Here is a 26,516-nt window from a genome sequence, read left to right as displayed (position 1 = left end):
CTTTCAAAAATCGGCCAATTCAGGCTGAAACGATTGGTAGGACCAATTCTTGAATCGTCAGATTTTTTAGAGAGGATTGGTGCAATCACATGGCACAAAAATTGTGCATTAAGCACCTGATCGCCCTCCATCAAGCCTTGGGCCCTACAGCTGACAGGCCCTGTCCGCAAGATTGAGGATGATCAGGTGCTTAATGCACAAATATTTGTGCAAACATATTGCACCTGATCTTTTCACCAGATTTTCACGAGTTTTTTTTCCTCGTTCCTGTGTTCATTTTTCACTTCTGTTCCTGTTCAGCCCTAAAGCAGTACAAGGGCTGCACTCGCCCTTCCGCTTCGGATTCCGCCACTGCTGGCTGCACTCGCCCTTCTGCTTCTGCTTCCTCCTTTTCCGTTGCACTAGCCCAATACCCCCTCGTCGATTTTTTTCGGCAGCAGTCTTCTGCCGCTGCACTCCTCCACCGTCGTCATGCCGTGGTTGGTAAGTCGGTAACCTCTCTCTCTCTCTCTCTCTCTCTCTCTCTCTCTCTCTCTCTCTCTCTCTCTCTCTCTCTCTCTCTCTACTTCAAGCCGGAGGCATGACTCAGGAGCCCGGAAAAAAACATTAGGGATTCGGGATGGCCCTTTTCCGACCACTTGTGTTTAAGCTATTTGATCGTTTTCTCTTATTCAGCTTTGTTCTTGAAGTCAATGTTGCTCTGGTTTTCTTTTCTAGTTCGATTATCACTTATGAAATAGTGTAACTGTTTTTTTTTCATTGTAGTTTTTAAAAAATTTGTAATTCTCCAACTGTTTTTGGTACTTTTAGTAGTTTGTAATTTTAGGATTTGTTTTTTTCTCTCTGGGGGTGGTTATGAAATGCAATTATGAGTTTGTGAATGCATGTGAAATTGAATAATTGTATGTTGTTTGAGGGAGATTGTGCAGTTTGAAAATGACAACATTAGATGATCCAAGATGGGAATTCGGGTTTATGTATGACCTTCCAGAACAAGGTTCAATGCAACAATTGTGGTAAAAAAATGAATGGTGACATCACTATATTAAAAGAACATATAGTAGAAAAAAAAGGAGATGTTGCTTGTTGTAAGGATGCGATAAAAATGAAATACATCGAGCAAAAAAAAATGCTTGGAGTCATTAGACTAAAAAAAGAAAAAAAAGATTAATTCACAAAGAGAAAGTGTCGCATTTTATAGCTTTGGAGATTGTGATGTTAATGATGGTGATGAAGTTGAAGAGGTACAAAATGCAAACCAAGATAAGGGAAAGGCTCCTATGAATTTGGTGGCTAGTACTAGTAATTGTAAAGTTTCGCTAACCAACCGAAAAAGAGGTATTGCATCATTTTTTACTCTAAGAACTACTTCTACCTCTCAACCTGACATTCGATGTTATGGCTTGAAAGAAACAAGTAAACAAGGCTAATTTATGTGTTGCTTATTTTATCTATGAGAATGCAATTGCTTTTAATGTTGTAAATTAATTTTCCTTTCAAGCTATGGAAGATGCTATAGCTAATATTGGGCTAGGTTATAAAATGTCATTGTATCACGACTTGTGTTGTCATTTGTTGCAATTAAGTGTGGCAGACGTTAAAAGCTTTTGTGATAAGTTCAAGCAAAATTGGAAGCAATTTGGGTGCACAATTATGATTGATGCTGATATGGTACAGGAAGGTCACTTATTAATTTTCTAATTTATTATCTTAAGAGATCTACATTTCTTGAATATGTGGATGTAATAAAGATAGTTAAGACTGCTAAAAATTTATTCATGTCATTTAAAAGAATAGTAGAAAAGGTTGGGCCCAAAAATATTGTATATTTTGTCACAAATAATGTTGCTAATTACAAAGAAGTTGGGAAGATGTTGGAAAATCATTACAAATTGTTTTGTCTCCTTGTTTTTCTCATTGTATTGACCTAATGTTGCATGATAATGAAAATATAGAGGAGGTTGGTTCGCTATTGAAAGATGCAAATAGGTTGACAAAATTTATTTACAATCACACATTGGTTTTAAACTTGATGAAGAAGCATACAAAGAAGAAAATTTTAATATGTCCTGCTAAGACACGGTTTGCTACTCATTTTTTCACATTACATAGTATTCTTGAACAAAGAAAAATGTTGATTCAAATATTTGCTTCTCCTAAATGGGTAAAGTCAAAATACTCCACTACAATTGGAGAAGAATTGAAGGCTATGGTTTTGACTAATTCATTTTGAGATAAGTGCAAATAGGTTAGAGATATTTGTGAGCCTCTTGTATGTGTGTTGTGCTTGGCTTATAGTGAAAAACAACCATCCATGGGTTATATTTATGATGCTATGTTGAGGGCTATAACCAAAATTGTATGTGTTGTGCTGAGAAAAAAAAATCACATGTTGTAAAGATAATAGATGAAAGGTGAAAGTCACAACTTTATTGTCCCCTTCATGCTGCAAGATTCCATTTAAATCCTAGCAAGTTTTATGATAAAAGATATGAATTGCCTATAGAAGTGAGAACTTGACTTTTTATTGCATTGAGAGATTAGCACCATATCTGTAGTTACAGGACAAGATCAGTATATATATATATATATATAAAAAAAAAACACGATGGGGCATAGTTAGATTTTGGAAGGGAAACAACAAAGCACAACTGATATAAAATGTTTTTAGGTATTTTATGTTAGCAATCTTATTATAAAATTTATTACACAATATTTTTATTTTTTTGACATGGATGCCTTTTTTGTGTGCAGTTGAATGGTGGACACAATTTGGTAGAACATATTCTTTAATACCTCTTCAACAATTTGCAATTCAAATATTGAGCCAAACATGTAGTTCTTCTGGTTGTGAAAGGAATTGGAGTGTATTTGAGCGTATACATAAAAATAAAAACAATAGACTTGACCACTCGAGACTCAATGATCTTGTGTTCATTTATTACAATTTGAATCTCAAAAAAATGTTACTTTTTAATGATTTTGTTAGATAATCAATTATAATTATTCAGGTATTATGTTAAGATATTATTATTTTTTTTGTAGACAAGCAATGGCATTGAAAGGTGGAAGGGATAGATCTTACTTGGATCCCATAAGTATGGAAGACATGGATCTTAGTTGAAGAATGGGTTGTTGAAAATAGAGTTAACCGAGGAAGATGTCACTTGGCTTGAGTTGGTTGATGGCGGGGATGATGTAGATGAAGTTCAACCTTATATTGGTAAAGGTATGAATTTGTCATGCAACTTGGTAAAATATGTTATATAATGTATAATGATCATTGATTGGCTTTCTTTATCCTTTACATCACATGAAACTACAATAAAAATTGTATATGTTTATTTTGTAGATTTGTGTGTGGATGATGGAGCTTCTATGGAGCCGAGTACTCTTGAGGAGGTGAATAATTCTGAAGACCCATCTAATGTTTATGTACCAAGCTATGATGATATCCAAGATTGATAATATGCAGTGGAATGTAAGGGTGGATCTAGACACAAATTGGTTTGACATGAATGCCACATATGATCCTACTACAACATATAATTATTAAATTTGTATTAAAGAACTTTTAGGTTATGTAATATGGTATTCTATCTTTTGCATCACATGAACATTTAGTGGCTGCAAAGTGCAAACCATGTTTTATTTGTAAACTTTTAATTATGTTGAACTTTGTAATGCTTGGAAGAATATCAGGGATGCAAACTAGTTTGTTTGAAGTGATGCTTGACATAATTTGAACATTATTGTCAACTTGTAATATTAGTGCTTCGTGGTTGATTTTTGTGAGGCCTTTTTTTAGCTTGTGTTGTGTCTTCTAGACTTGTTATTGTGATTGTGCTCTAAACTTATGCTATTGTCTTTTGTTGCTCTAGACTTTGTTTATTTTAAGTTATTGCCATGTGCTTTAAACTTTATGTTATTTTGATGTGTTGTGAACTTATGATATTTTTTAATTTACATGTTATAAATTGTTTATTTTTATATTTTTTAAGTTATATTGATTTTTATTTTTTCATAATTTTCTTGATTTTTAAATATTTTTCTATTTTTTGAATTTTTATTAAAAATATTTTTAAATAGGCTGATACCAATCGAGACAGGTATGATATGATATGGCCAGACATTTTTTAAAAAATGATACAGGTCTGATTCAGATACTGTCAACATTGAGAAATACCTCTCATAGGTGCTTACCAAAACTATACTTTTTATCTTAACCATTCGTTATTTTTTCTCCACTAAGCTCATTTGCCAAAACTATACTCTCATAAATGTTTGCATCACCTCTAATCTCTCTTAATTTGTCTTCATTTCTTATGACTTTGACTGTTTTTTTGCTTTGATTTTCAAAACCCCTCATCTTGTCCTAATTTTTTGGTTCTTCGAATACCCCTACCAATACCAGAAGCCATTAGCTTGAGTATATCGATAGTGAACTAAGGAGGTTGAGAACCCGCTCACACATACCAGGAGCCATAGCTCGAGTATATAGCAAAAGGTCTGGCAAGAAGGAACTCATACTTATTAGAACCCATTAAAGTGACCTCACAGATCCGTGGAGTATTCGAGAAAACCTTAGAAACTTGATTTTCAAAATTTTGATTTGTTAGTTGTGTAAACTGTGTAGAATCTTGTTTGAAAATAGATTCTAGGCCAATGGTTCAGAAGAAAGATTTTCATATGTATCCTCTTAAAAATCCAAGCTCATCTAATTAGGGACAAAGTTATGAGAACCTCAACCCAGATGTGCAACTTGAGTCCATAGCCCAAGATCCACTTACAAAGCTCAGGGAAAAACCTAGATACACCAAGGAATTGCAAACCTTGTTGGAGGAGACTTCTGATAGCAACCCCAATTTTAAAGATGAGAGAGAGAGAGGCGTAAATGAGAGGGAGAGAAGTAAGAATTTAGGAAGGGCCATATGGTTTTGAAAAGGGGGCAAAGAGGAATGAAACTCCTTTTAAAATGATCTAAGATAGCCAATCTCTTTCAAAAAAGAAGATTCAATCCTACTATAATATTCAGTAGGCTAAATTGAGAAATTCTCAATTTAAATTGAATTCGAAATACTGTCATACAGGTATTTATAGGCCTCCATGCCAACTTGATGTTTCCATCTTGAAAATCAATTTTAGAGAGATTGTCTTCTTAACCAAAAGACGACAATGTCCCTAAGGGGGCGTTAAGTCTGGTAGAAGGATGAACTTACCCTTGGTGGAGCGTTGAGTCAAATAAAATGACTTTCTTACCCTTTAACAATTCAAATATTTTTTTTGCAGCCCTTATTGTCCCTAAAAGACCTTTATATCTCTTTCAGTAACTCCTAATACTTCATACACTCACATGGATCATCAGATCCATAAAATCCTAATGAGATATCCAAACCCATCTCGAACATAAATTACAATAGAAAAGAAAATCACAAGGATGGCGCCATACTGCAACAACAGGAGCTAGACAATTAAGTAAATTCGTCGTACAATAATTGACTTTGGTTTTCATATGCTATTCAGTTTTATACATGGTTGGTTGATTGTTTTCACTCCTTGCTAGTCATCTTCTTGTTGTCTTTGGAAATAAATAAAAAATGAGATATATGCTATTATAGGGCTTGTTTTCTAATTGTATATTGTTGTCATTTTATCATTTGGTTTTTAATAATTATGCATCTGCTCGATGTTGCACATTCTGTCATTTGTTTTATGGTGTAATATGAAAAGTAGAAACTTCACCTCTTTTCCTTTAGAGTTTAGACCTATATTTAGGGCCGAATTGACCAAGGCATGTTCAGGCTTGGCTTGTTTACTAGTAGATTAAGCTCGTGGCTATGCTTATGTTTGTTTTTAGGTGAGTCAAGCTTGTGTGAGTGATGATGCATGAAGTGCACATCATTTTCATATAAAATTCATGCATTTTTACGTGTTTTTAAGGTTTAGAACCCATGTATTGATGTATTTAGGTTCAAAGAGGTCTCGGTTCGAATTTCACTCGAATCAGAGTTAAAACGAAGAAAATATTACATTTTTAGGGTTTTGAATCAGTTTTCGAGGCAGAACGAATCCAGATCCGACCCAAGAGCTCAAGTTTGGATCTTGAACTGGACCCAAACCTTATAGATCCATAAACCCACGTGATCCAATGAGTTTTTCAAGACTATTTTTCGAAAACCACCTCTTTTTAATTCCTTTAGGTAGTTGTAGGTAATTAATATATAGTTTTAACTTGTAATTAGAATTAAGTTTACAATTAGGTAGTCTTTAGAAATAGGACTAACTTAGGATTTAAATAGTTAATTTTTTTAGGGCTGAACTATTTTTGGAGCTGGAAACCCCCCCCCCTCTCTCCTCTCTTCCCTCTTTGTGGATGCGTGGTATTCTTCTTCTTTTCCTAACGCTCTTGAATCGACTTCTAGATGGGTGCAGTAGCCAAGATCCACCGTGCAAGCATCTAAGGAATGTGTTGGGCGTCAACTTCACTCCACTAACCGTTCTTTCTCCCTCCTCCCTCGTCGGACGGCCCTAGAGGTTAGTCTTCACTCTCACCCCCTTCTTCTAGAGTAGATCGAGTCTACCCCTTACTAGTTGAGTCATACTCATGTCATTTTTTATTTCTTAATTTTTTTCAGTATTGGTTTGTTTGCAAATCATTGTTTTTTGTAGTTTTAAGATTGAGTCTAGCTTAGTTTCATTTTTGTTTTAGGTCTGATTCATTGTTGGTGTCAAATCACAAAAATCGGTTAGATCTTGTCTAGCCGATTCTTATAGATTTTATTTTTTTTGTAAAACCATATTCTAATTTTTATTGTTCTAATTTCTGTATATGTAAATTTTGTTTTATCATTAGTTAGGTCTAGTCTTAATCAGAGATTAGTGTATATTAAATTTTGGATTTAGTTTGGTTAAAATTGTTTGTTTGGTAAAAATTAGGAATTTCGTTTTGGTTGTGGCTATCATCTTCCTCACGGGTCTAGCAACCATGGCTGAAGCTTAGGACTGTAGGTTAGGTTAGGAAAGTTTCTTGAACAGTCTAGGTTCAGTGTAATTCGGTTTTGGTAGGTCTTCATTTTTAGTTAGCCAATTTAATTTTCTATTTGATTTTAGCAATAATATCATTTGACGATTTATTTTTCATGCATTTTTTAACTTAGTCCATGCATTTAGTTAGTATTAGCTGACTTAGTATATAGGGCATTAATCTAGGTATAACCAAATAGTATAGTCGCTTTATAATTTTTTTATGTCATGGATATTTTATTTAACATGATTAGGTTAATGTATGTTAATATAGACTAGTTAGTAGGTCGATATTTATGTTAAGCCATTGAATTAGCAAGCTAGCATATCAATTTTAGTTTTTAGTAAGTTGACTTTTCATTCATGGTTTTCAAAATCGTGTTTTTGTAATTTAGGGAAGTTTTGAATTCTTTTGTTCAGCCCTTAGGAAGTTAGCATTTTCCTCAAAACCGTGTATCCTATGTTAAGTAACTTAGCTACTTGGTTTCCTTAGTTTTAGGTACTTTCTATATGTTGTATTGATAGGTTAGTTATTAGCTTTTAAGAGATTGTTTTAAAATTAGTAAGAATTGACTTTGATTAGGGTTTTCAAAATTTGTGTGGTGGGCTCATGTCATTTTAGGTAAGTAATTGATATTTTTTTTAGATCTTATTGTAACTTCTATTTTTATTCTTAGGTGAATTTTCAATTTTGAATTCTTATAATATTTTCCTTCTTTAGTTCAGTGTCCTATTTAGGGTTAGTGTAGATGTTTCAAATCTTGTGTTTAAATGTTTTCCCTTCACGTTTCTTGAATTAATTTTAGTAATGGAGTTTTATGCAATATAATTGGTTGGCTTCCTTTGTTTAATTAGTTAAGCATTTTTTTTCTTGTCAATAATACTTAACCTTAGTGGGGTCCACCTAGGGGGGTGCGCCTCTAAGTCCTAATCCAAGTCAAACTCATCCCCCTTAGTGCCCTAATTACGTCAATTAACCCTAGTTAGGTTTAAGTTAGTTTTTAACTTTAAGTTAAAGTTAGTTTTAAATTAAATTTTTCTTTTTCAAGTTAAGTAGTTTGTTTACATTAAGTTGAGTATATTAGGTTAGCTAACTTCATTACTTTAAATATTTTAACTCATAATTGTGTTTTAGTTTAACGTAGTTTAGTAATTGCATGAATTTTAGAATTTTATTTTAGAATTAACTTGTATTTCTTTTAAGTAACTTAGGTATTCATGTTAGATTTAATTCTTTAGTGTAATTAGATTTATTTAATGTCATTAGCAGCATGTAGATATGTAAAAGTCTGTTATTGCATGTTCCTAAAATAAATAATGCATGAATTGAATTATTGAAAGTGAATTGTGCATTGAACTTTTGACCCAAAATTTGTCGCATACTGCACTCATCATTTTATGTGCATTTTTTTTTAGTTTTTCTGAAAAAATTAGTCTATTCTATTCTTTTGTGTATTGTCTGTCAGCCGACCAAAAATCAGTTCAATTGGAGTTGATTTGGTTTGATTTTTAAGCGTTTTTCAAAAATAGGTTTTTCAGGTTTTTAAATTTTTGGATTGGCGATTTCCAAAATTTTATCAGATTTGAAACGCTTATATCCGGAGCTTCCGGATGAATTTTTCAACTTTGTAAAATCTGACAGATTTTTGAATCTGTCAGAAATAGAATAGAACAAATTTCAGTAATTTTGGACTTTGTTTTCCCTTCCAAACAGTTTGTTTTCGAAAACATGTTTGAATTCAATTTTGCACTACATTGAGGGCAAAACAATCATTTTACTAATTAGTTAGTTTTCGGTAGTTTTTCGTGTTTTTCTGTTTAATAGTTAATGTATTTACAGTAGTTAGCTTAGTTAGATTTGATATAGTTAATTAGATGTTGTATTTTAATTTATTTATATTTTAATTATAATTTAGTTTTAGTAATTATTTTTAAAATTAAAATTAGTTATAATTTAGAATTTATTGTAATTGTTTGAATACTAAATTTTTATTTTATTTTGTTTAGGTTGATAAGTTCACTACAGGACAAAAGGTGTATTCATACTAAGAGCGAATGCAGATGTGGTGAAAAGATGAAAATACCTTTGCGATCTGGAGAAGGCTTTAGCAACCTACTTTAGGATTTATTTTTTTTTAGTTAATTTTTAGTTTGTAACTTAATTTTAGTTGTAGTGTTTGACTTAATTGTAAATATTTGTTTTATTAATAAAGTAAAAATTTTAGAGATAATTACGAATATTGTCTCGTTCCCTGAGGATTCGACCCGTACTTGCTGCATTCGTAAAAAGTCGATTTTTATATTTTGGTTGACGATTTTTCAAAGCTTTTATTGAAAAATATGTTTTAAAAATATCACTGCAAAAAGATCAACTGTGAAAATATTTGATGTTATGTATATATATTGTTTATCTACACGAGTTCTCCCGAGATCAGCTGAGTCGAGCACCTTGTGTTCTGGCTTGACTCGTTTAAGCTGCCCGGTTCATTTACCATCCCAACCTATATCGAGGGCTGGTAAATGAGCCAAACAAACTCAGCTTGGGCTGTTTGGGCTTGCCTCGTTAAGGGTACACCCCTGTTCGAGATTTGCTCCTGATCTTGTCATGAGCCGAGTTGAACCCGAGCTCATTACAAGCTGAGCTTTACAAGCCAATCACGAGCTTAATTGTTTTCTGAAAAATTTTGTTTTTTGTTGTTTTTAATATATAAAATATAGACACTAGAATATGTCTACTGAAAATATGTTTACCAGAGTGTTCCTTCACTCTTTCCATCAATCTGACCCTGCAAATGCACTCGGCACAGTCCGTTTGCTAAAAATTGATTGTTATTAAATGTAAAGATTAGTATTTGCATGGGGGTCTACTAACTTTTTGACTGTCGTACTCAAAATAAAACCACCTCTTTGCATGAAGGGCACTAATAAATGCAAAAAGGTGACCTTTAATATGTGGGACACACCCATTTTTTACTTTGACTTTCTCAATGAACATGAAACAAACATATAACACGACTGTTTCTTACGGAAACTATTTCACAGAGTTCTATTAACATGTAAAACACAAATCACATAGGTCCACTTTTTGTCACTTTCGAGACATTGCCTTAAAGAAAGCATGCCCAATGTGTGTTATGAGCCAAATATTTGTGAGTCTTGCTTCGTTCTATCCAACTCTTCAATCTTGATTTTGAAGATTTCAAAATGACATTATGACAAAAAAAAAGACGAATTATAAGGTCGATATCTTGAAGAACTTTTGATTTAAAGAAAGCTTGTCCAATGCAAGTTTCCAGCCAAATGTTCATGAGTTTGCTGCCTTCTACCCAAATTTTTGAGCTTGATTTTGATGTTCGCAAGATGAATCATATGACATTGTTAAGAAAGAAAAGGACAAATTATTAGACATAGCTTTAAGCACTCTTACATATTCATGGGTGTATTTGTCACGATACTGAACCACAATGACATACAGTGGTACACCCCTGATTCTCAAAGATGTAATCTTTCAAAAGCAAAAACTAGCATTTGAATCATGCTTAGTATATATTTTTACTATTTTCATATGTTAAACCTGACTTGAAAAATGATGTTTTGGGTTATGTTTAGACCATCCTCATTTTATGAATTATCAACTGTTAATTTTTCACCTTATGGCATATTGAAGATTATTAAACTGATTAATATGGTAAATAAATATGCTAAATGCATTTACATAGTTAGATCAAACGTTTGATAGCTAGATTCATGCAAACAAAGAGGGTGTACCATCGTATGCTATATATATAATATATGATAAGTCTTTGTTGTGGATGTGCATATAATATCAATGAGTTGAAACTCACATGTCCAAGTTGTTTGGAGTCAACCTAATCACCCTATAGATGTGTTCAGCATAGTTAATTTATCAGAAATCAAACGTTTGATTGTGTTTTTGACCAAGAAATATCTTTTTCAAGTCATACAAATTTGGTGCATTTAGGACGGTTGATTTTTTTATTAGAAAAGAACTGACACACGCCAAGTTGATCCCTATTGAACAGATGGATTATAACTGTAAGCCGAGGTCCCACTTAGAAAACACTGGCAATCAGATATAATTCATTTAAACTCCTTGATATTATTTATATATATAGGGTTAATATAACATTAAACTAATTGTATTTAACATTATATGAATTCAACCTTATTAAAATATCTAAAATACTCTTAAAAGAATGGTTTTTTTTAAAATGCATGGTTACTTTTTGGGGCATTATGCATCTTTTGAACTTAGAGGGAAACTAAGAGTGAAATGCATTTTCAAAATAAATATCTTTATGAATCTATCAAATTACTTTTTTACCTCAAAAAGTAAGTGCATTTTCAAATATGTAATTCTTTTAAAGTTATATTAGTAAGGTTAAATCCATCTAGTATTAAATACAACTAGTTTAATGTTAGATTAACCTATATATATTGATTTTTAAATCTTATAAAAACCCTACCTGTGTGTCAGAATCAGAAGATCCAAGAGTTGATTTGTATACAATCAAGCATGTAGATCACATCTGTATAGTCAAATTTTAAAAACTAGAAAAAAATCCTTCAAAAACTCAGTAAGCATTAGGCTAGAAAAGTGGCTCTCTCACTATATATATATATATATATATATATATATATATATATATATATATATATATATAAAGAGAGAGTCAGAGACTAGAATATGAGAACTAAAAATATGTGCATTTCCAACACTTTTTTTGCAAATCCAATTGTGTAGATGTGCTTGGCATGGTGAATTTGCTAGGAACCAAACATTGGATCATGTATTTTTGATAAAAAAATGTGATTTTTGAATGCTTGAATATTTATGAAGATTATGAGCCATTGATTTTAAAGCCTTAAAAAAATCTTGTTTATGCATCAAAATCCGATGATTCAAGAGTGGTTTCTTATAAAACCAAGCATGTAGATCACACCTATGTAGTTACATTCAAGATAAAAGAACACAAAAAACCATGAAAATCATGGTTCATACATTAGTTCTCATATTGCCAATTCTCATAATCTAGTGACTATATATATATAGAGAGAATATGGGTACATGGTTAATGAAATATACTTAATGATACATGCTTAGTGGGTTTTTCTGCTCTTCCGGTATTTTTTCGCAGTTCGGACTCCATAAATATGTTGGTCATGGTCGATTTATGAAGAATCTACACCTAGATAATGTGTTTTCGATAAAAAAAATTATATTTAGAGCCTAAAGAATTTACGAAGATTTGGAATAGAACACTTCAAGAGTTGATCCCTATAAAATCAAGTACATAGATCACATCTGTACTATCAAAATTTAAAAATAAAATGAAAAAATCTATCAAGCATGTGTCATTGAGCATAAGCACCTACCCATTACTATATATATTTATATGCCTTGTCCTCCCCTTCAAAATCTCTGTTATATATTTTCTTGCCAAATCTAACCATATGGATGTGATATTCATGGTTAAAAAATCTGAGTAGACTATTGCATCAAACTTTTTTATTTGTGGGCAAGATTTTATAACATAAAAAATTCAAAATTGATGATCTTTGAATCCTTTTAAAATCATACCTACACATCAAAAAAGTTTGATGCAAGGGTCAAATCATATATTTTCAACCTCAGAGATCACATTTATATGGTCAGATTTGCCAAAAAACATATTGAACATATAGATTTTAAAGGGGAGGAGAGGTGATGGACCATTTAGTGGGTGGACCATCACCTCTCTCTCTCTCTCTCTCTCTCTCTCTCTCTATATATATATATATATATATATATATATGCACACCATGTGTGCTATAATTATGTGAACTTTCTTGTGCATGGAGTTTGTTAGCATTTGTTCTTTCTTAATCTGACCATACAGATCGTATCTACATGTTTGGTTTTATAGTAGCTGGCTGTTGGATCGTCCAATTATAACATGTAATAGGCTTTTAGGGTTTGAAATTTAAGGGCCTGAAATTTTGGTATATATTCAAATATTAAAAAATCTTTTCTTTTTGTCAAAAACATCTGATCCAAGTATTAGTTCCTAATAAATGGATCATGCCAAATGCATTTGTAGAGTTAGATTTGTAAAAGAGACAATGGATTCACAGAGTTCAATTCGGTATATAGAGTAACTCAACCATGTGCATTGAGATTTTCAATTTTTGTTAATCTAACAATATGGATGTGATCTAGGTGCTTGGTTTTATAGGAAGGGACTCTTCAATTGTCCCATTATGACATGTACATAGGTTATTTTATTATTTAATAATCAATGACTTAGAATTTTCATAAATATTCAAGCTTTATAAAATCATAATGTTTTGCCAAAAAAACACGGTCTAAGTGACAATTCCTAGCAAATGGACCATTCCAAACATATCTGCATGATCGGATTTGTGGAAAGATCATCGAAAATGCTCCATCCACGTGAATGTTCACATATTTTGGGTTTACCAAGTTGAGTTTGCTCGCCCTTCGCATTCAAATGTAGGGTTACATCCTCATGCGTGTCAGACAAAGCTTAGAGACCAGATCCAAGTGAAAGTTGAGCCTGAGGGACATATCATGACTGTATCCAGCTTTTACATGAGACCCCACTTGGGGTGGTTGGTACTTTGCACCAAAAACAATATACACTCGTGAATAAGGCCAACAGACCACTTGCCAAGAACCCAACTGGGCATGCACAGACCAATAGGCACACACCAATTCCCATGCATGAGTTACTGTTTGAACCACCCCCTTTCCTTGAAGGTCCCCACTTGGAGAGCTCAAGTGGACCCACATGGATGTGCATGGGTCTAAACATGCACCTTTTGCTATTGATTTTTAACTGTTTTATTGTCTCACCTTTAGAAGAGAGAATGAAGATGCAAGGTAGTACTTGATTCAATAAATGTGGTGCACATGGGATTGGATGGCTGGACTAGGTCAGGCCCACTTCGGGCTGACTTGTGACCTAATGCTTGGCTCAATGATCCCAGTTGGGTCTAATCTTTGAGTTTATTATGGCCATCCTTACATTTCAAAATATCAGAATGGCTTTCAATGAGGCGTCTAATGGGCCAGGCTCACTTTCAAGTTCTACCCTTCACCACAAGTTCTTAAAACACCTTTTAAACTTTATACATGGAAAGATAAGCTGCTCATGGATACATGCCAACTAGAGCTGTTGTGATACTGAAAGAAAAGTGGCTGTCAAATAACACCAACTTGAACAAGTTGTGTAGGAGTTCAATGCATCCTCCTGGGACGTGCACGGCCACATTTAATTTCTAAAAAGTACGTTCTTATCTTTGCCTACATAATGAGAGAAGAGAACTTGACAATTCCAAGCTTCTTCATTGCATTCTCAAAACTCAGTGTCAGGGCTTATTCTGTCTCCTAGAAATGGCAGTTTTAGCTAGCTTTGAGGGTCTTGGACTGTATGTAGCCGTTCCCCTTGTCTTGTTTCTCAACTTCCTGTTGATAGTCGTGGAGTTTGCTTGGAGCAACCAGGTAGGTTTACCCCCAGATGCGTGCTTCCCTTCAAGCTACAAATGGCTTAGTGAGCATGGAGATGATCTCCTTATTGACAGATTGGGACCTTCAGATCTTTATGGGTACATGATGGGCAGAAATTGGTATAAGAGTTGTAGGTAATACTATCATCATCTTCTTCTTCTGACAGTTTGGTTATCTTGGTTGAGTGTGATGGTGGGATTCGAGGAGTAGGGATATCTGAGATGAAAGGTCTCAGGTTCAAAATCCTGCCGGTGGTCATTCCTCTGCTTGTCTAGAAAATAGAAAAGAGCACATTCAATTGGAAGAAAAGTGGGCCTTTTTGCTATCTCTGTGATTTGATTGGAAGAAAAAGTGGACCGACTTGAATCATAAATCCCTGCTTTGCGGGAATGGAAGTCACATGAAGAGGTGAGTTTCATTTCAGCTATTCTGGTGGAGGATCATCCGGTTCTGATTTGTCAACTTTTCTTATGGCAAGATTTCCTTTTTCTCAGAAAGAAGACACCAAGAATCCATCAAGGGATTTGTACTACTAATGAAATCAAAAGTTTTGTGATCTTACTCAAGTCTTCTCTCTCTCAATTTTTCTCCAAGTTTCCAACAACTGCGAAAAGTATAAAATAGATTGAAAAAAAATTACAAAAGAAATTAAGGAGAAAGGGAAAAAGCACACCATATACGTGAGATAAAAGTCTCCTTTTTCATTTTATTCAATCATTCAAGTCACATATTTTAAAGGTTTAATATCCAAACGAAGAAATTTTACCCACAACACAGAGATTAGTTCAAAGGACAAAGATAATGATAGATGAAATCTCATCAGATCCATGAAATTTTGGAAAGGCTGATATGAAAATCTTTCTCTAGATTTGAACTCATTCCAATATCACCATAGATTCCAACAACTTACGACTCAGAAAACATGGGTTTCTTTTCCCTGTATAGACCAAGTAAACTAGCTCCTAAAATTTGTCTCAAACTTTCACAAAATAACTACCCCAAGTAGTTCCTTGGTAGTGAGTGCATATAATAAGATGAACCCTGAAAAACAAAAACCAGAATAAGAAGATAAACCCTGTTATTATCATGAGTCATGACTGAGCCATTAGTTGGTATTGAATGTTATTGAAGACAAAACCTAGTTTGAAGAACGAATCACAACACAACGCAGGAACAATGAGAAGACACTGTGGTTAAACGGTTGGATTTGATCTGACCATCAAAGACTAGATGCTTGGTCCAATGACCTTCGCAGCTGACTGCATAATTATAAAATGGGATTTGATTGAGATATGGATGAGCAAGTGCAATGTGTATTTGGATGTGTGATTATTACAAAAGAGATGGTATAATCCATGGTACTGGATTTTCACTTCAGATCAAACGCCAGTGCCTAATACAACGCAAAAGCTGTGGGCAGGGTCTTTGTTTTTTGTTATCAGAGTGCTCCATAAAATAGAACTCAAAAGGAAAATGGGGACTCCGCCATCTCATATATATTTATCAAGACATTCTTAACCTTATCGATGATTTAGTGATCATATCTTGAATATGACCATGAACCACTTGGCAAACTCCATGAAGCATCCCCAACTCTACAAATGTCCAAATATACTTGAATTATTAGTCTATCAGAGTTCACATGCACATTTCTTAATCTTCATTTCCTTTTGCAATGACAATGTTACCCCCACTGTTGCCGGAATCTAATCGAAAGGACCCCTTATATAATCAAACTGATTCAGCTGAATCGAGCCGATTCATCCTGAATCAGGTTCGAATTGGCAAGTTTTTTTTAAAAAAAATTAAGTTGCTTTAAAAGACCCATTCAAGCCCATTCAATTCGATTCAGACTGATCTGGCTTTTTTTTCTTCAAAAAATCGATTCGGTTAAAAAACTGATTCTGATTTCTGAAAATATTCCAACTCCTTTCTTCCGGACTGTAGAATTTGCAGCTGCTGGCAAGGCGGCTACTCTGTCCCTCCACTCCGGGCTGCCAAGCTTGTATCTCTCGATAGCTTTCTTCCCTCGTCTCATCTTTATAAGGATGTTTGGATTTTTGTATTTGACTTAGCTTTCCGACTTCCTGAATGCATGGAGGGCTCACCTAAATATTGTGGTGTCATAAGAGTTTTGTATTTGTAATGGTTAATGGTCTTGTGGCAGGAGTCAAGCAGTCCACCAAACACTGGAGTTGGAGACTGCAAACCAGGCATCGCCAGCCAAGGATGTGCCCAAACTTTTGACCTAAGCTCTATTTGCATGGGCCTACGCCTATTTGCATTTTTCTAATTTTTGTTTCTTGGTTTTTGCCACAGCCCAATCCTAGTAATACATATGCAATTGTGCCCAAACGGTTTTTTTTTCCTTAATTAGAGAGTGGATATCTTAACTGGGTGATTATGTAAAGACAATTCATTTTCCTTAATGACTAGACTCTTTGACAGAAGAGAAGCCCAACTCTTAAAGAAAATTCTCACGACAAATTAAAGAAATTCTGTTCTATATTTTTTGAATAACTGAGGAAAACCCACCTCACCAAGTTCACTAATATAAAAACCCGAAGTCCCCTTTGGCCACCAGAGAGCTCACTCAGCTTCAAGCTCGTGGCAAAGGGCGAGTTTTGAACTCGTGACGCTCTGTCAACTTGACGGTCTCAAATCACCCCTACCAGATGAGTGGCGCTCTCATGAGTAAAAGTGCAAAATTTCTCAAATATAAAATATTTAAAAAATGTTAAATATCATAATAATCTCTCAATTGAATCATAGTTTTAGAAAGTCATGATTTCAACATATGGCAATAAATTCTCCACAAAATCGGCATGGAGGGATTTGTAGTCAACAGCATCCTATATACCCATTAGGTTGATGAATCTGGTGCTAGAACCATTACTCAAGGGGCTGCCTTGAACCTCTTACTGGCATGTGAACGAAGGTTGTTATGCCAAGATCGACTTCAACGGTTCGGATTTTCATTTCCAAACTGGTGCCATCTATGTGGCAAATGGGAGGAGCCAGTTTCTCACATTTTTTATATCATATCTAGTTGCACAGCAATCTTGGAGTCTAATCTGTAGAATGTTTTGGAAATGGGGTATATTGAATGGAACTATTCAAGAAGCATTACAGAAATGAGATAGATGTCATCAGCCTTAAAAGATTCTTCAACAGGCATGGATGGTTGCATTCCAACTTCACATTTGAAAATTTATGAAGAATTCAGAATCTGATCAGTTTTCAAGGAAAAAGTTTTTCGAGAATTCAGATTCAACCGATGCGTTTTGCTAACACAAGGGAACATGAGACAAGAGTATGTAATGACACTATTTGATAGTTTGAAGCGCTACGAGGGCCAATGAACCTCATGATCTGCGAATTGGATCCAAATCAATATTTTTAACGTATCAGAATCGATCGCAAGTAGGGTATATAATTCAAGATGCCCAATGAAGTCTCTTGAAGGCAGGCTGATGCATTGATGATGTGTACATTACAGAGAGAGAAATCAAATGTTGAATACAAATTTTTAACTCTTTCAGCTTCGGCTGGTATCATACTGGAATCAACTCAAAAGGAATTAGGTGATTCATATTAATCAAAGTTTAGAAGGCAGACGAAAAGTGAATGGTTTCATGGAACAGCTCACTCAATGTTTATATCGTTTTTATCCTGTTGCAGTTTGGTTTGTTCCCAAGGACCATAATAGAGAACCAAAATCTTTTGCTATCATGTCTACCACCAGCAATGATAAACACTGGTCTCACTTGAATCCAGCAAGGATTCCTCCATTGTAAATATGTAATTACTGTTATCATTTCAATAAACAGGTATAAGTCCGCCTAACCCCAGCTTTCTATGTCAAACAGAATAACATGTGGCAATAAAAATCAAGATCTTTTAAAAATGCCAAAGTAGGAACAAGCTTTGGAAGAATACACAAAACAAAGCACAGCCACAAGCACGGTGAAAATAATTTGTTCATACTAAACGGATCAAAACTGACCAACCACCAAAACATTACGAACTGCAAACACCAAGACTGAAATGGAAACGAGTATCAAAACGTTTCTACTAGTAGCTGTCATGTTTTTCCGACCTAAATAAATAGCCCTCTCATCAGAAAACCTGCCCTGATTAAGGGTATACAATGGCCACCAAAATTGGCCTCCTTTAGTCATCCAACACTCCTTGTTTGATGACCAAATCCTGCACTTAGAGGGATGGACCAGTGGCTCGGGTTAGACCTCCATCCAACCAACCAACACACCGCAACTGAACGCTCACAGGCAGCTACATGACATCAGGTCACACAGAGAGAGAGAGAGTTCCTATATTATAACGATGAACTGATATAAATGTGGAGAGAGAGCGAGAGAATATTACTAAGAGAAAGGAAACCCAAGTGCAACAACTCCTTGACTCGTGCCCCCACCAATCTCAGCTGCTGGGATGCCATGTTAGGCCACCGAAGCCACAGCTACCCCACTCACCTCAGCTAAGACTAGTTTGGATCCCAAGCCGGACACACCCACCAGCCACCCACTTCTCCTTGCACGATCAACGTAGGCTGCAAACTTCTCACGGGCATCCGGAACATCAAGCGTCAGATCCTCGATTGCTTCTGCCACCCTCACAAAACCTTTTGTCATCTGGTTCACAGTGATCAGCCCCTCACTGGCACACTGATCCAGTAGATCCAGCATCCTGTCCCAGTATTTGGTTTCCATTGCCATCACCAGTGCCTTCTTCACCACCTCATGGTGGAAATATGGCATACCAAGCTCACGGATGCACCAGCGTGCTTCGCTAACCACCCCACCTGACCCATACTCCTCGAGCAGTTTTAAGATTTTATCTTTGGCATCATCCACAGCCAAGCAGGTGGTACCACCACCACTGCCCCAGCAGCGCAGAATCCTTTCACTTGCATGAGGAGCTGATACTAGAGTCCTAGCAGCCCGCACGGTCTCAACAGCTGAAGAATTCGGCAGCAGCTTGGACTCCATCTCATCAAGATTAGCAGGGGCAAGAACCTCATCAACCACAGCTCGTGCAATGAAGAGAGCCAGCTCGTTCGAAGCGTTGAGCACATCCAGTGATGTGTCCTCCTCAGACTCTAGGAGCTTCAGGAAGCCTGCAACAACATCTGCAACAGAGAAAGCCTCACTGTACAATGCTGATAGCAGCACTGATGCCATCTCCTTCTCATGTTTTTTCCGATCCATAGCTAGAATGATGAGTTTCTTGATAAAGATTGGGTTGAACTCCGGCATATCGATCTCCTCCAAACTCCGAGCAACTTCAAAAGCATCGCCAGAAAGAAAGTACTCGCAAATGAGAGCAGACACTTCTTCCTTGTACCACTGCTCATCACTATCAGGTAAGGGATCATCCAAAAGCAGCCAACCTTCTTTGGTAGCCACTGCCACAAGCGAGCAGAAGATCTGTCTTGCAGCAGGGACATCCAACGTCAAGTCATCAAGGCTCTCGGAGACCCTGGCGAAACCCTTCGACAGCTGACTTGAACTTATCAGGCCCTCCTCTGCAGATTCTCTTAGGAACTGGAGAACAAGTGCTTCAGCCACGGGATTCCTCTCAATAGCTACAACTATGGCTCGCTTCACCACTTCGTGGTGGTAGAACGGTAGGGCAAGCTCCCGCACACACTGGAGAGCTTCCTGCATGTCTCCACTGCGGATGTACTCATCAACAAGAACAGAGATCTTTGACTTTGCTGTCTCAACAGTTGCGTGAGTAGAGCCGCCCCACCTACGCTCTAGCAACTCAGCATGGTGTGGTGTCAATAAGTAGAGCTTCTCAGCAGCAAGGACAGCTTCCACACCTTTGGAGGCCTCAGGAAGCGAGGACTTGGCATGAGACAGGAAAACAGGAGGGAGTATGTCATCGACAACACCACGGGCAACAAAGAGTGCAAGAATATCGACAGCACCTGGGATGTCGAGTGCCAAGTCATCAGCGGACTCTAGCAATTTCATGAAGCCACTGGCTATTTGCTCTGGTGAGATGACATCGGAATAGAGCGAGGAAAGCAGAACAGCGGCCATCTCCTTCTCAACATCGTGACGGTCCATCGCCATGGAGATCAGCTTCTTCACATAGTAGGCATTATAAACCCGAGAATTAAGGTCTAGTAGGTCCGATGCTGCTGTTGCTACATCGCCACTGGTGAAATACTCCTCAATGATGGTTGAGATGGATTTCCTGTAGTTGTCAAATGGTGAAGCAACAATAGATGTAGAACTCACCAATTGGTAAGGTTCCTGCATGATCAATAAAAAATTGAGCAACTTAGAGTTATGGTCAGTGAATACATCATCCAAAAATTGCCAATGCAATAGTATAAGAATAATATTAGGTCATGAATCATGAGAAAAATCTACAATTCAATGTAAACCTAACTCAAATCTTCTTGCATGACTCAAACAAGTTGGACGTGTCTAAATGAGTTTGGAACTCCTGGACTCAGGCAACCAAGCTGAAGTAAGCACATTGGATCCACCGGCTTTGACACAGCCACTTCTTTTTGGTTAAATAGTTGAAAAATCTAGCAAAAGCAATTGATATAAGTGAAAGGTAGATAAACTACTGATTAAATCTGTCAAGAAGGCAAAGCATTTGAAATCCAAGAGTTCTGGTTACAATCTTTGAATCTGATGAGTATTACTATTATTCTCAAAAAGCAGATGTATATTCCACGAATTGAGCAATTCAACTTTTGAGACATGATTCTTTGTTCACAAAGCAGATTGAGATTTCATGAGTTGCAACAACTCAATGTTCAAGCCTGGATCTTGCTTTCCCATTTGAAGATGTCACGAACGAGAAATCAAGAAAGTGATCAGATGTTCCAAGCCCAAACTTTAAAGGCAGACATACGTTGAAGCAATCCAGGCTGACTGATTTTGCCCAAATTGTCAAACAGAAGAGCAACTAAAAAATCTATATATCAATTAAAAGTTCTAACTAATTCATGCTCTAAAATTGGCAAGAGTCGACATCTGAACCTGATGGTGAAGATAACTTCCAAAGTCGCAAAGTATAATTAAAGAGACTGGCTCAAGACTTGAAGATTTTCAACGAGCTTAAAACATGGAAGGCCAACTCAACTGCATCTGGATTCACAAGGACTTTAGGCTCTGTTTGGAACTAGTAGCCAGAGGCAGTTTATGCTTTTGGAAAAGTGGCAGCTGCCAAATCTGGATTTGGCAGCTAACACCTCTAGGACGTGGTAGTTAAAAAAATCCAAGATTTGGTGCAAAAACAAAGGGGAGAGGGGCTCACTTCTTTTCTCAAATGCATAAACTCCCATCCCAGCTGTCAGTTTCCAAACATCCATTACCAAGTAATTTGACCATGTTTCTACCAAATGCATAAACTCTCATCCCAGCTACCGGTTCCCAAACAGAGCCTCAGATACCAGCATAAATCACAGATGGCAGCTTTGGACCTGCTGACCTCAGTGAGAAGCAACTCAAAGCACATATCCATTTTTCTTTCATCTTCAACCAATCCATGTACTTTCTCTATGGGTGAGGCTAAACTTGAGGGTCACAAGGTGAAATAAACAATCCCTTCATTATAATGGTAATGGCTGCAAACTACTCCACCTATATTTTAGTTGCTTCAATAACTAAAAGGGGAAAAAAGGATGAGCATTATTACCTCTTCACTGTCATAATTAGGGTCATTAGGGTCCAGCTCTGCAGAACCATCAGTGTCAAGTAGTCTGCCCCATGTACCTTTACCTCCAGCACCATCTATGATAGAGAAATCAGGATCAGGAATAAAATTTAGCTCAAAAGCAAGATAAAATTCCAAATTGAAAAACAATACTTAAAAGATAAAACTAGAAGATGAAATGTTGAATCACATAGTTTAACCCAAGGTCAATGTCCAACCAACTCAACCATGTGATAAATCCTGCCTTTCCATTCAAAAGGTAAAAAACAATGCTTAAAGCATTGGTAAACCTCACAGATAGATCATAGAACCAACGGGGGGGTCCGCTTGTCTGGTAGGAGCAGTCAGTGCAAGTCACCTTGTGTTGGGAGGTTGCAAGTTTGAAGCCCAATGGTATCGTTGTAGAACTGGTAGGGATCTGCCTAACCCCAGCTTGCCTATCAAAAAAAAAAAAACTCACAGAGATTTGTGGCTGGACTACCTAGACTTGAAGGGCATTCCTAGGATGGCCAATAATCCACTCCCACACACTTGTAAAATGTTGCCAGGTGGCAGATGAGAGCAACCCTATAAGACTGTTACTGACGAAGAGCCACCACACTTAGCATCTTCTGAACTAGTTTCTCCATAAAAAGAAAAAAGAGACAAAAATATGCAAGTCAACACAGGAGTCTCAGCTAAGATCAGGTTTCACATGTTCCCAAATAAGCTCAGAATCTACCATCGGGTCAAGCCAAAACTTGGGCAATGGCTAAATCAGTTTAGACCATAGTTGCCAGAACAGGAATAAAAAACGGGAAGCGGTACGCAAATTGGAATCGGGAAGCAGTCAATCCAAATTTTTGGAGGATTCAGGATAATGATAAAATGATTGATGTATAAAGACAACTTTTAAATAATGAAGTTCTTTGAAGAAAAAATAAGTGAGTTAAAATGAATAATTAAGAAATGATGTCCACAATGGACAATTATATCATCTTATTAGAAAAACTACCCAAGATTATTTAATAGAATAACTAAATAATACACATAATCAATAAAAATGCAAAACCTTTAAACTACAAATTCAAAAGTTTATTTCAGAGTTTGGATACAAAGCATTGAAATAACAAAAAAAATGTTCAGCAATCGATGTGTAATGCATCACACTTATTACAATTTTAAGAAACTTCAACTACGCCTAACAGTATAATCAGCTAGTGTATGATACCTTTAAACAATATGAAATGTACAGGAGTGGACAATGTTTTCTATATATATATCCAAAATGTTACCCATCAATTGCTTAACCACTGAAACTCATCTCTCAAGACCCAACATGAATTTTCTTTTTCCAAATGTTGCATTATGACAAGAGGTTCTAATCATAGTCATTGATATTGCTGATATTTTGAAAATATTGCGATATTATCGGTATTCCAAGGTCAGCCGATATTTTTAAAATATCACCAGAAAAAAAAATATCACAATATTATTGCAAAATTTTCCCAAGATTTTCAAAAAACATCTTTTTATATGTTTCAAGTTTTTTTTGTTTCTTTTTTATTTTAAAAATTTTCAAATTGTTTCTTTATATTTTTGCAAGAAAAATACTATAAGCCCGTTATTCATTATCTATTTTATTATTCATTATATTTTTCAAAATTCAAAACTTTCAAGATTTTTTCTGAAAAAAAAAAAACATTTTGAAAAAAAAAAACTCCTGAGAAAACCCTTGTCGAGAATGATATTGGTGACTATGGTTCTAATCAAGACCACTTAGTAAGGTAATCTTCTTGAATAAGTAAAAAATTTGTAAGTTGAAATTATTAGTAGCTCATATTTATACACTGGCCTATTCAATCATTTTTCCTTTCCACAGAACAAAAGAGAATCTTTCATAATTTAAGAATCCGACAAAAGAAGTCATTTTTCATTGCCATCTACCTTTATTGATGGAAACTACACTGTTAAACAATAAACGCTGGAGAAAAGGGGCAATTCATTGAATTATGAACCCATTAAAATTCCATGACAAGTATCATTTTATTTTGAATTAAGGCTATTGATTTCTTTGATAAAATAACTTAAATTAGCATAAACTGATCATAGAATAGACCGGATATAGGCACATAATCCAGAAAATAAAAAATTAGTACAAAAAAGTTTTATTTGTTTGAGATAAGCTAAGCCACACAAATCAATAATCCATCTGGTCTGAGACATTTCTTTTCAAATGATTATGTAAGGCCCCTAAGAACTTTCTAGAAGGGCAAGCTTCCTCTCTAGTTTTTGAAGCACATCATTTTATCATTTTGTCATCAACCTTAAGCTGCTTATTGATAAGGGGCTCACTGCAAGCAGCCCAACCACAAAAACAGCTCACAGCATCTGTACTTATGCAGCATACCATCTGAAGTAGCAAGGTGCATATTCATCAAGCTAAAGCAAGAAATCTAGTACGTCACACATAAAACTGAGAGCATAGCCCTAATGAAGGATAGCCTGACTCCGATTTTGATGCATTTTAGGAGACAAGGAGTGTAAGGATCCTAGGGCGGAGTTTGCTGTTGAAGAAAAGAACAAATCCAAAACAAGGCTATGACAATCTCACTTATCTAGGAACATGTGGAACCTAATTTCAACAGGTGATGAAAAGCACCCTCCCTATTGATAAGAGGTCATGCATCGAGTATGGGAACGTTTGGGTCCAGATCCAAATGTCTGATGGATCCAAACTGCTCACTTATATTGTTTTCAGCATGTGATGTATTCTTTTCATTAATCAGTGACACTTTGTAATATTCACATATTGTAAATCATGTTATATAAGTAATCATATTAGGGTTGAGTGGGGTTAATGTGTGCAGCCTCCTCCCCTTTTTCCTGCAAGTCTCTTTCTTCTCTTCTCTTCTCTTATTTTCTGCAAAATAGGGCTGCGGTGGAAATCTTTCATGGTATCAGAGCCAGGTTCGGCTGTCTTGCCTGAAGGTATGCCCAGAGAGATCTGATTCAGTCAATCCAACAGTGGGTACTTCTTTCTCTTCATTCTCCTTCTATTCCTATTGTTTCTTTCTCTCAATGCCTCAGCTTCTTCCTACTCTTATCTTAAATCAGTTTTTTTTTCTTCTCAAAACCTAATATTCCTGTGCTGTCGTTAAGATTTGCCTTTGTTTGACATCAAATCTAGTCAGTTTCTGTTTTGGGCCTGACATCAAATCATTCAGTTCCTTTTTTGTTGTGGAGATCTGATTTATTCTCTGATCTGATACTCTTATTTTATTCTATGAAATTTTTGTTTGCTTATATTTCTACCCAGGAGATTTGATTTATTCTCCTTCTATTCCTATTGCATTTTGTTTGCTAGCAGCCTGAATCAACAAAATGTCTTTTCTACTGTCTTTTGTCTTCTTAACTGCTTTCTCAAAACCATATTTTTGTGCCTTTTCAACCAGCAACGTAAGATCACATATATTGGTGTTCTTCGTTTATTGTGAGCGGTTATTTACAACTGAATTTTACAACGCTCATAAATCAGTGCCTCTTGTCTGAAAGTCGACTAGACGATCTGTTAAAAAAAAAAAGGTTCACGGGCATAGGTTTACAAATTGTTTGGAACAGCTCCTTCAGTTTGTGTTGCTGATTGAATATTTGTTTTTCTGTCCTTTCAATCTTTAATGGATTCCTCTTTTACTCAAAATGGTATGTCCTCGAGCTTTCTTCCCCATCTCATTTCTGAAAAACTTAACCATTCTAATTACCTGACTTGAAAAAGAAAAATCACTCCTTTCATAAGGAGCCAAGATCTCTTTGGGCATCTAGATGGTTCTACATCGGCCCCACCATAGTTTATTTTGCAGGAAATCAAGAATGAAAAAGGAGAGACAGTTTCTTCTAAGCAGATTCGCAATCCAGAATATACTACATGGATGAAACGGGATCAGTGTGTGGTTGCTTACATCACCTATACTCTTTCTTAAGAAGTGTTAATCTTCACATATGGCCTCACAGCAGAACAATTATGGGCTAAGCTTGCAGAGACATATTCTCAAATATCAGAGGCTCGGGTTCTTTACTTGAAGAAGGAATTTCAGAATCTAAGGGATCGATGTCAATTATGGAGTATCTCAATCGTGTTAAGACCATCTCAGATCAGTTGGGAATGGTTGGAAGTGTGATTTCAGATAAAGAAAAGGTTCAGCAAACTCTCAGTGGACTTGGACCAGAGTATTACGCTTTTACTACAGCTCTTGAGGTCTTACCTGTGTTGCCCACTTTT

At 35.7% G+C, this 26,516-nt stretch overlaps 1 protein-coding gene and 1 long non-coding RNA gene across 3 annotated transcripts in view; one reads left to right on the top strand and one right to left on the bottom strand.

The window, feature by feature from the left end:
* Positions 1–275: 275 nt before the first annotated feature.
* Positions 276–3,711, top strand: LOC149837533 (uncharacterized). Its single transcript, XR_016432116.1, has 3 exons — positions 276–483; positions 3,046–3,229; positions 3,353–3,711. It is a non-coding gene; the product is annotated as an uncharacterized LOC149837533 (long non-coding RNA).
* Positions 3,712–18,524: 14,813 nt separating this feature from the next.
* Positions 18,525–26,516, bottom strand: part of LOC149837532 (MA3 DOMAIN-CONTAINING TRANSLATION REGULATORY FACTOR 3-like) — a 62,371-nt gene continuing 54,379 nt past the window's right edge. For both annotated transcript variants that reach the window (XM_090006101.1, XM_090006100.1), the window contains exons 3-4: positions 22,241–22,335; positions 18,525–20,838 (exon numbers count right to left, since the gene is read on the bottom strand). In XM_090006101.1, the coding sequence (XP_089862227.1) occupies positions 19,015–20,838; positions 22,241–22,335 (1,919 nt within the window). In that variant the 3' untranslated portion in view covers positions 18,525–19,014. The remainder of the gene's footprint in view (positions 20,839–22,240; positions 22,336–26,516) is intronic.

This window comes from Nuphar pumila, chromosome 5, assembly GCF_984573655.1.
Source record: "Nuphar pumila chromosome 5, dmNupPumi1.hap1.1, whole genome shotgun sequence".
Taxonomy (NCBI): Eukaryota; Viridiplantae; Streptophyta; class Magnoliopsida; order Nymphaeales; family Nymphaeaceae; genus Nuphar; species Nuphar pumila.
Note: the sequence above shows the minus strand (reverse complement) of the source record. Positions and strands in the feature narration are given on the sequence as shown.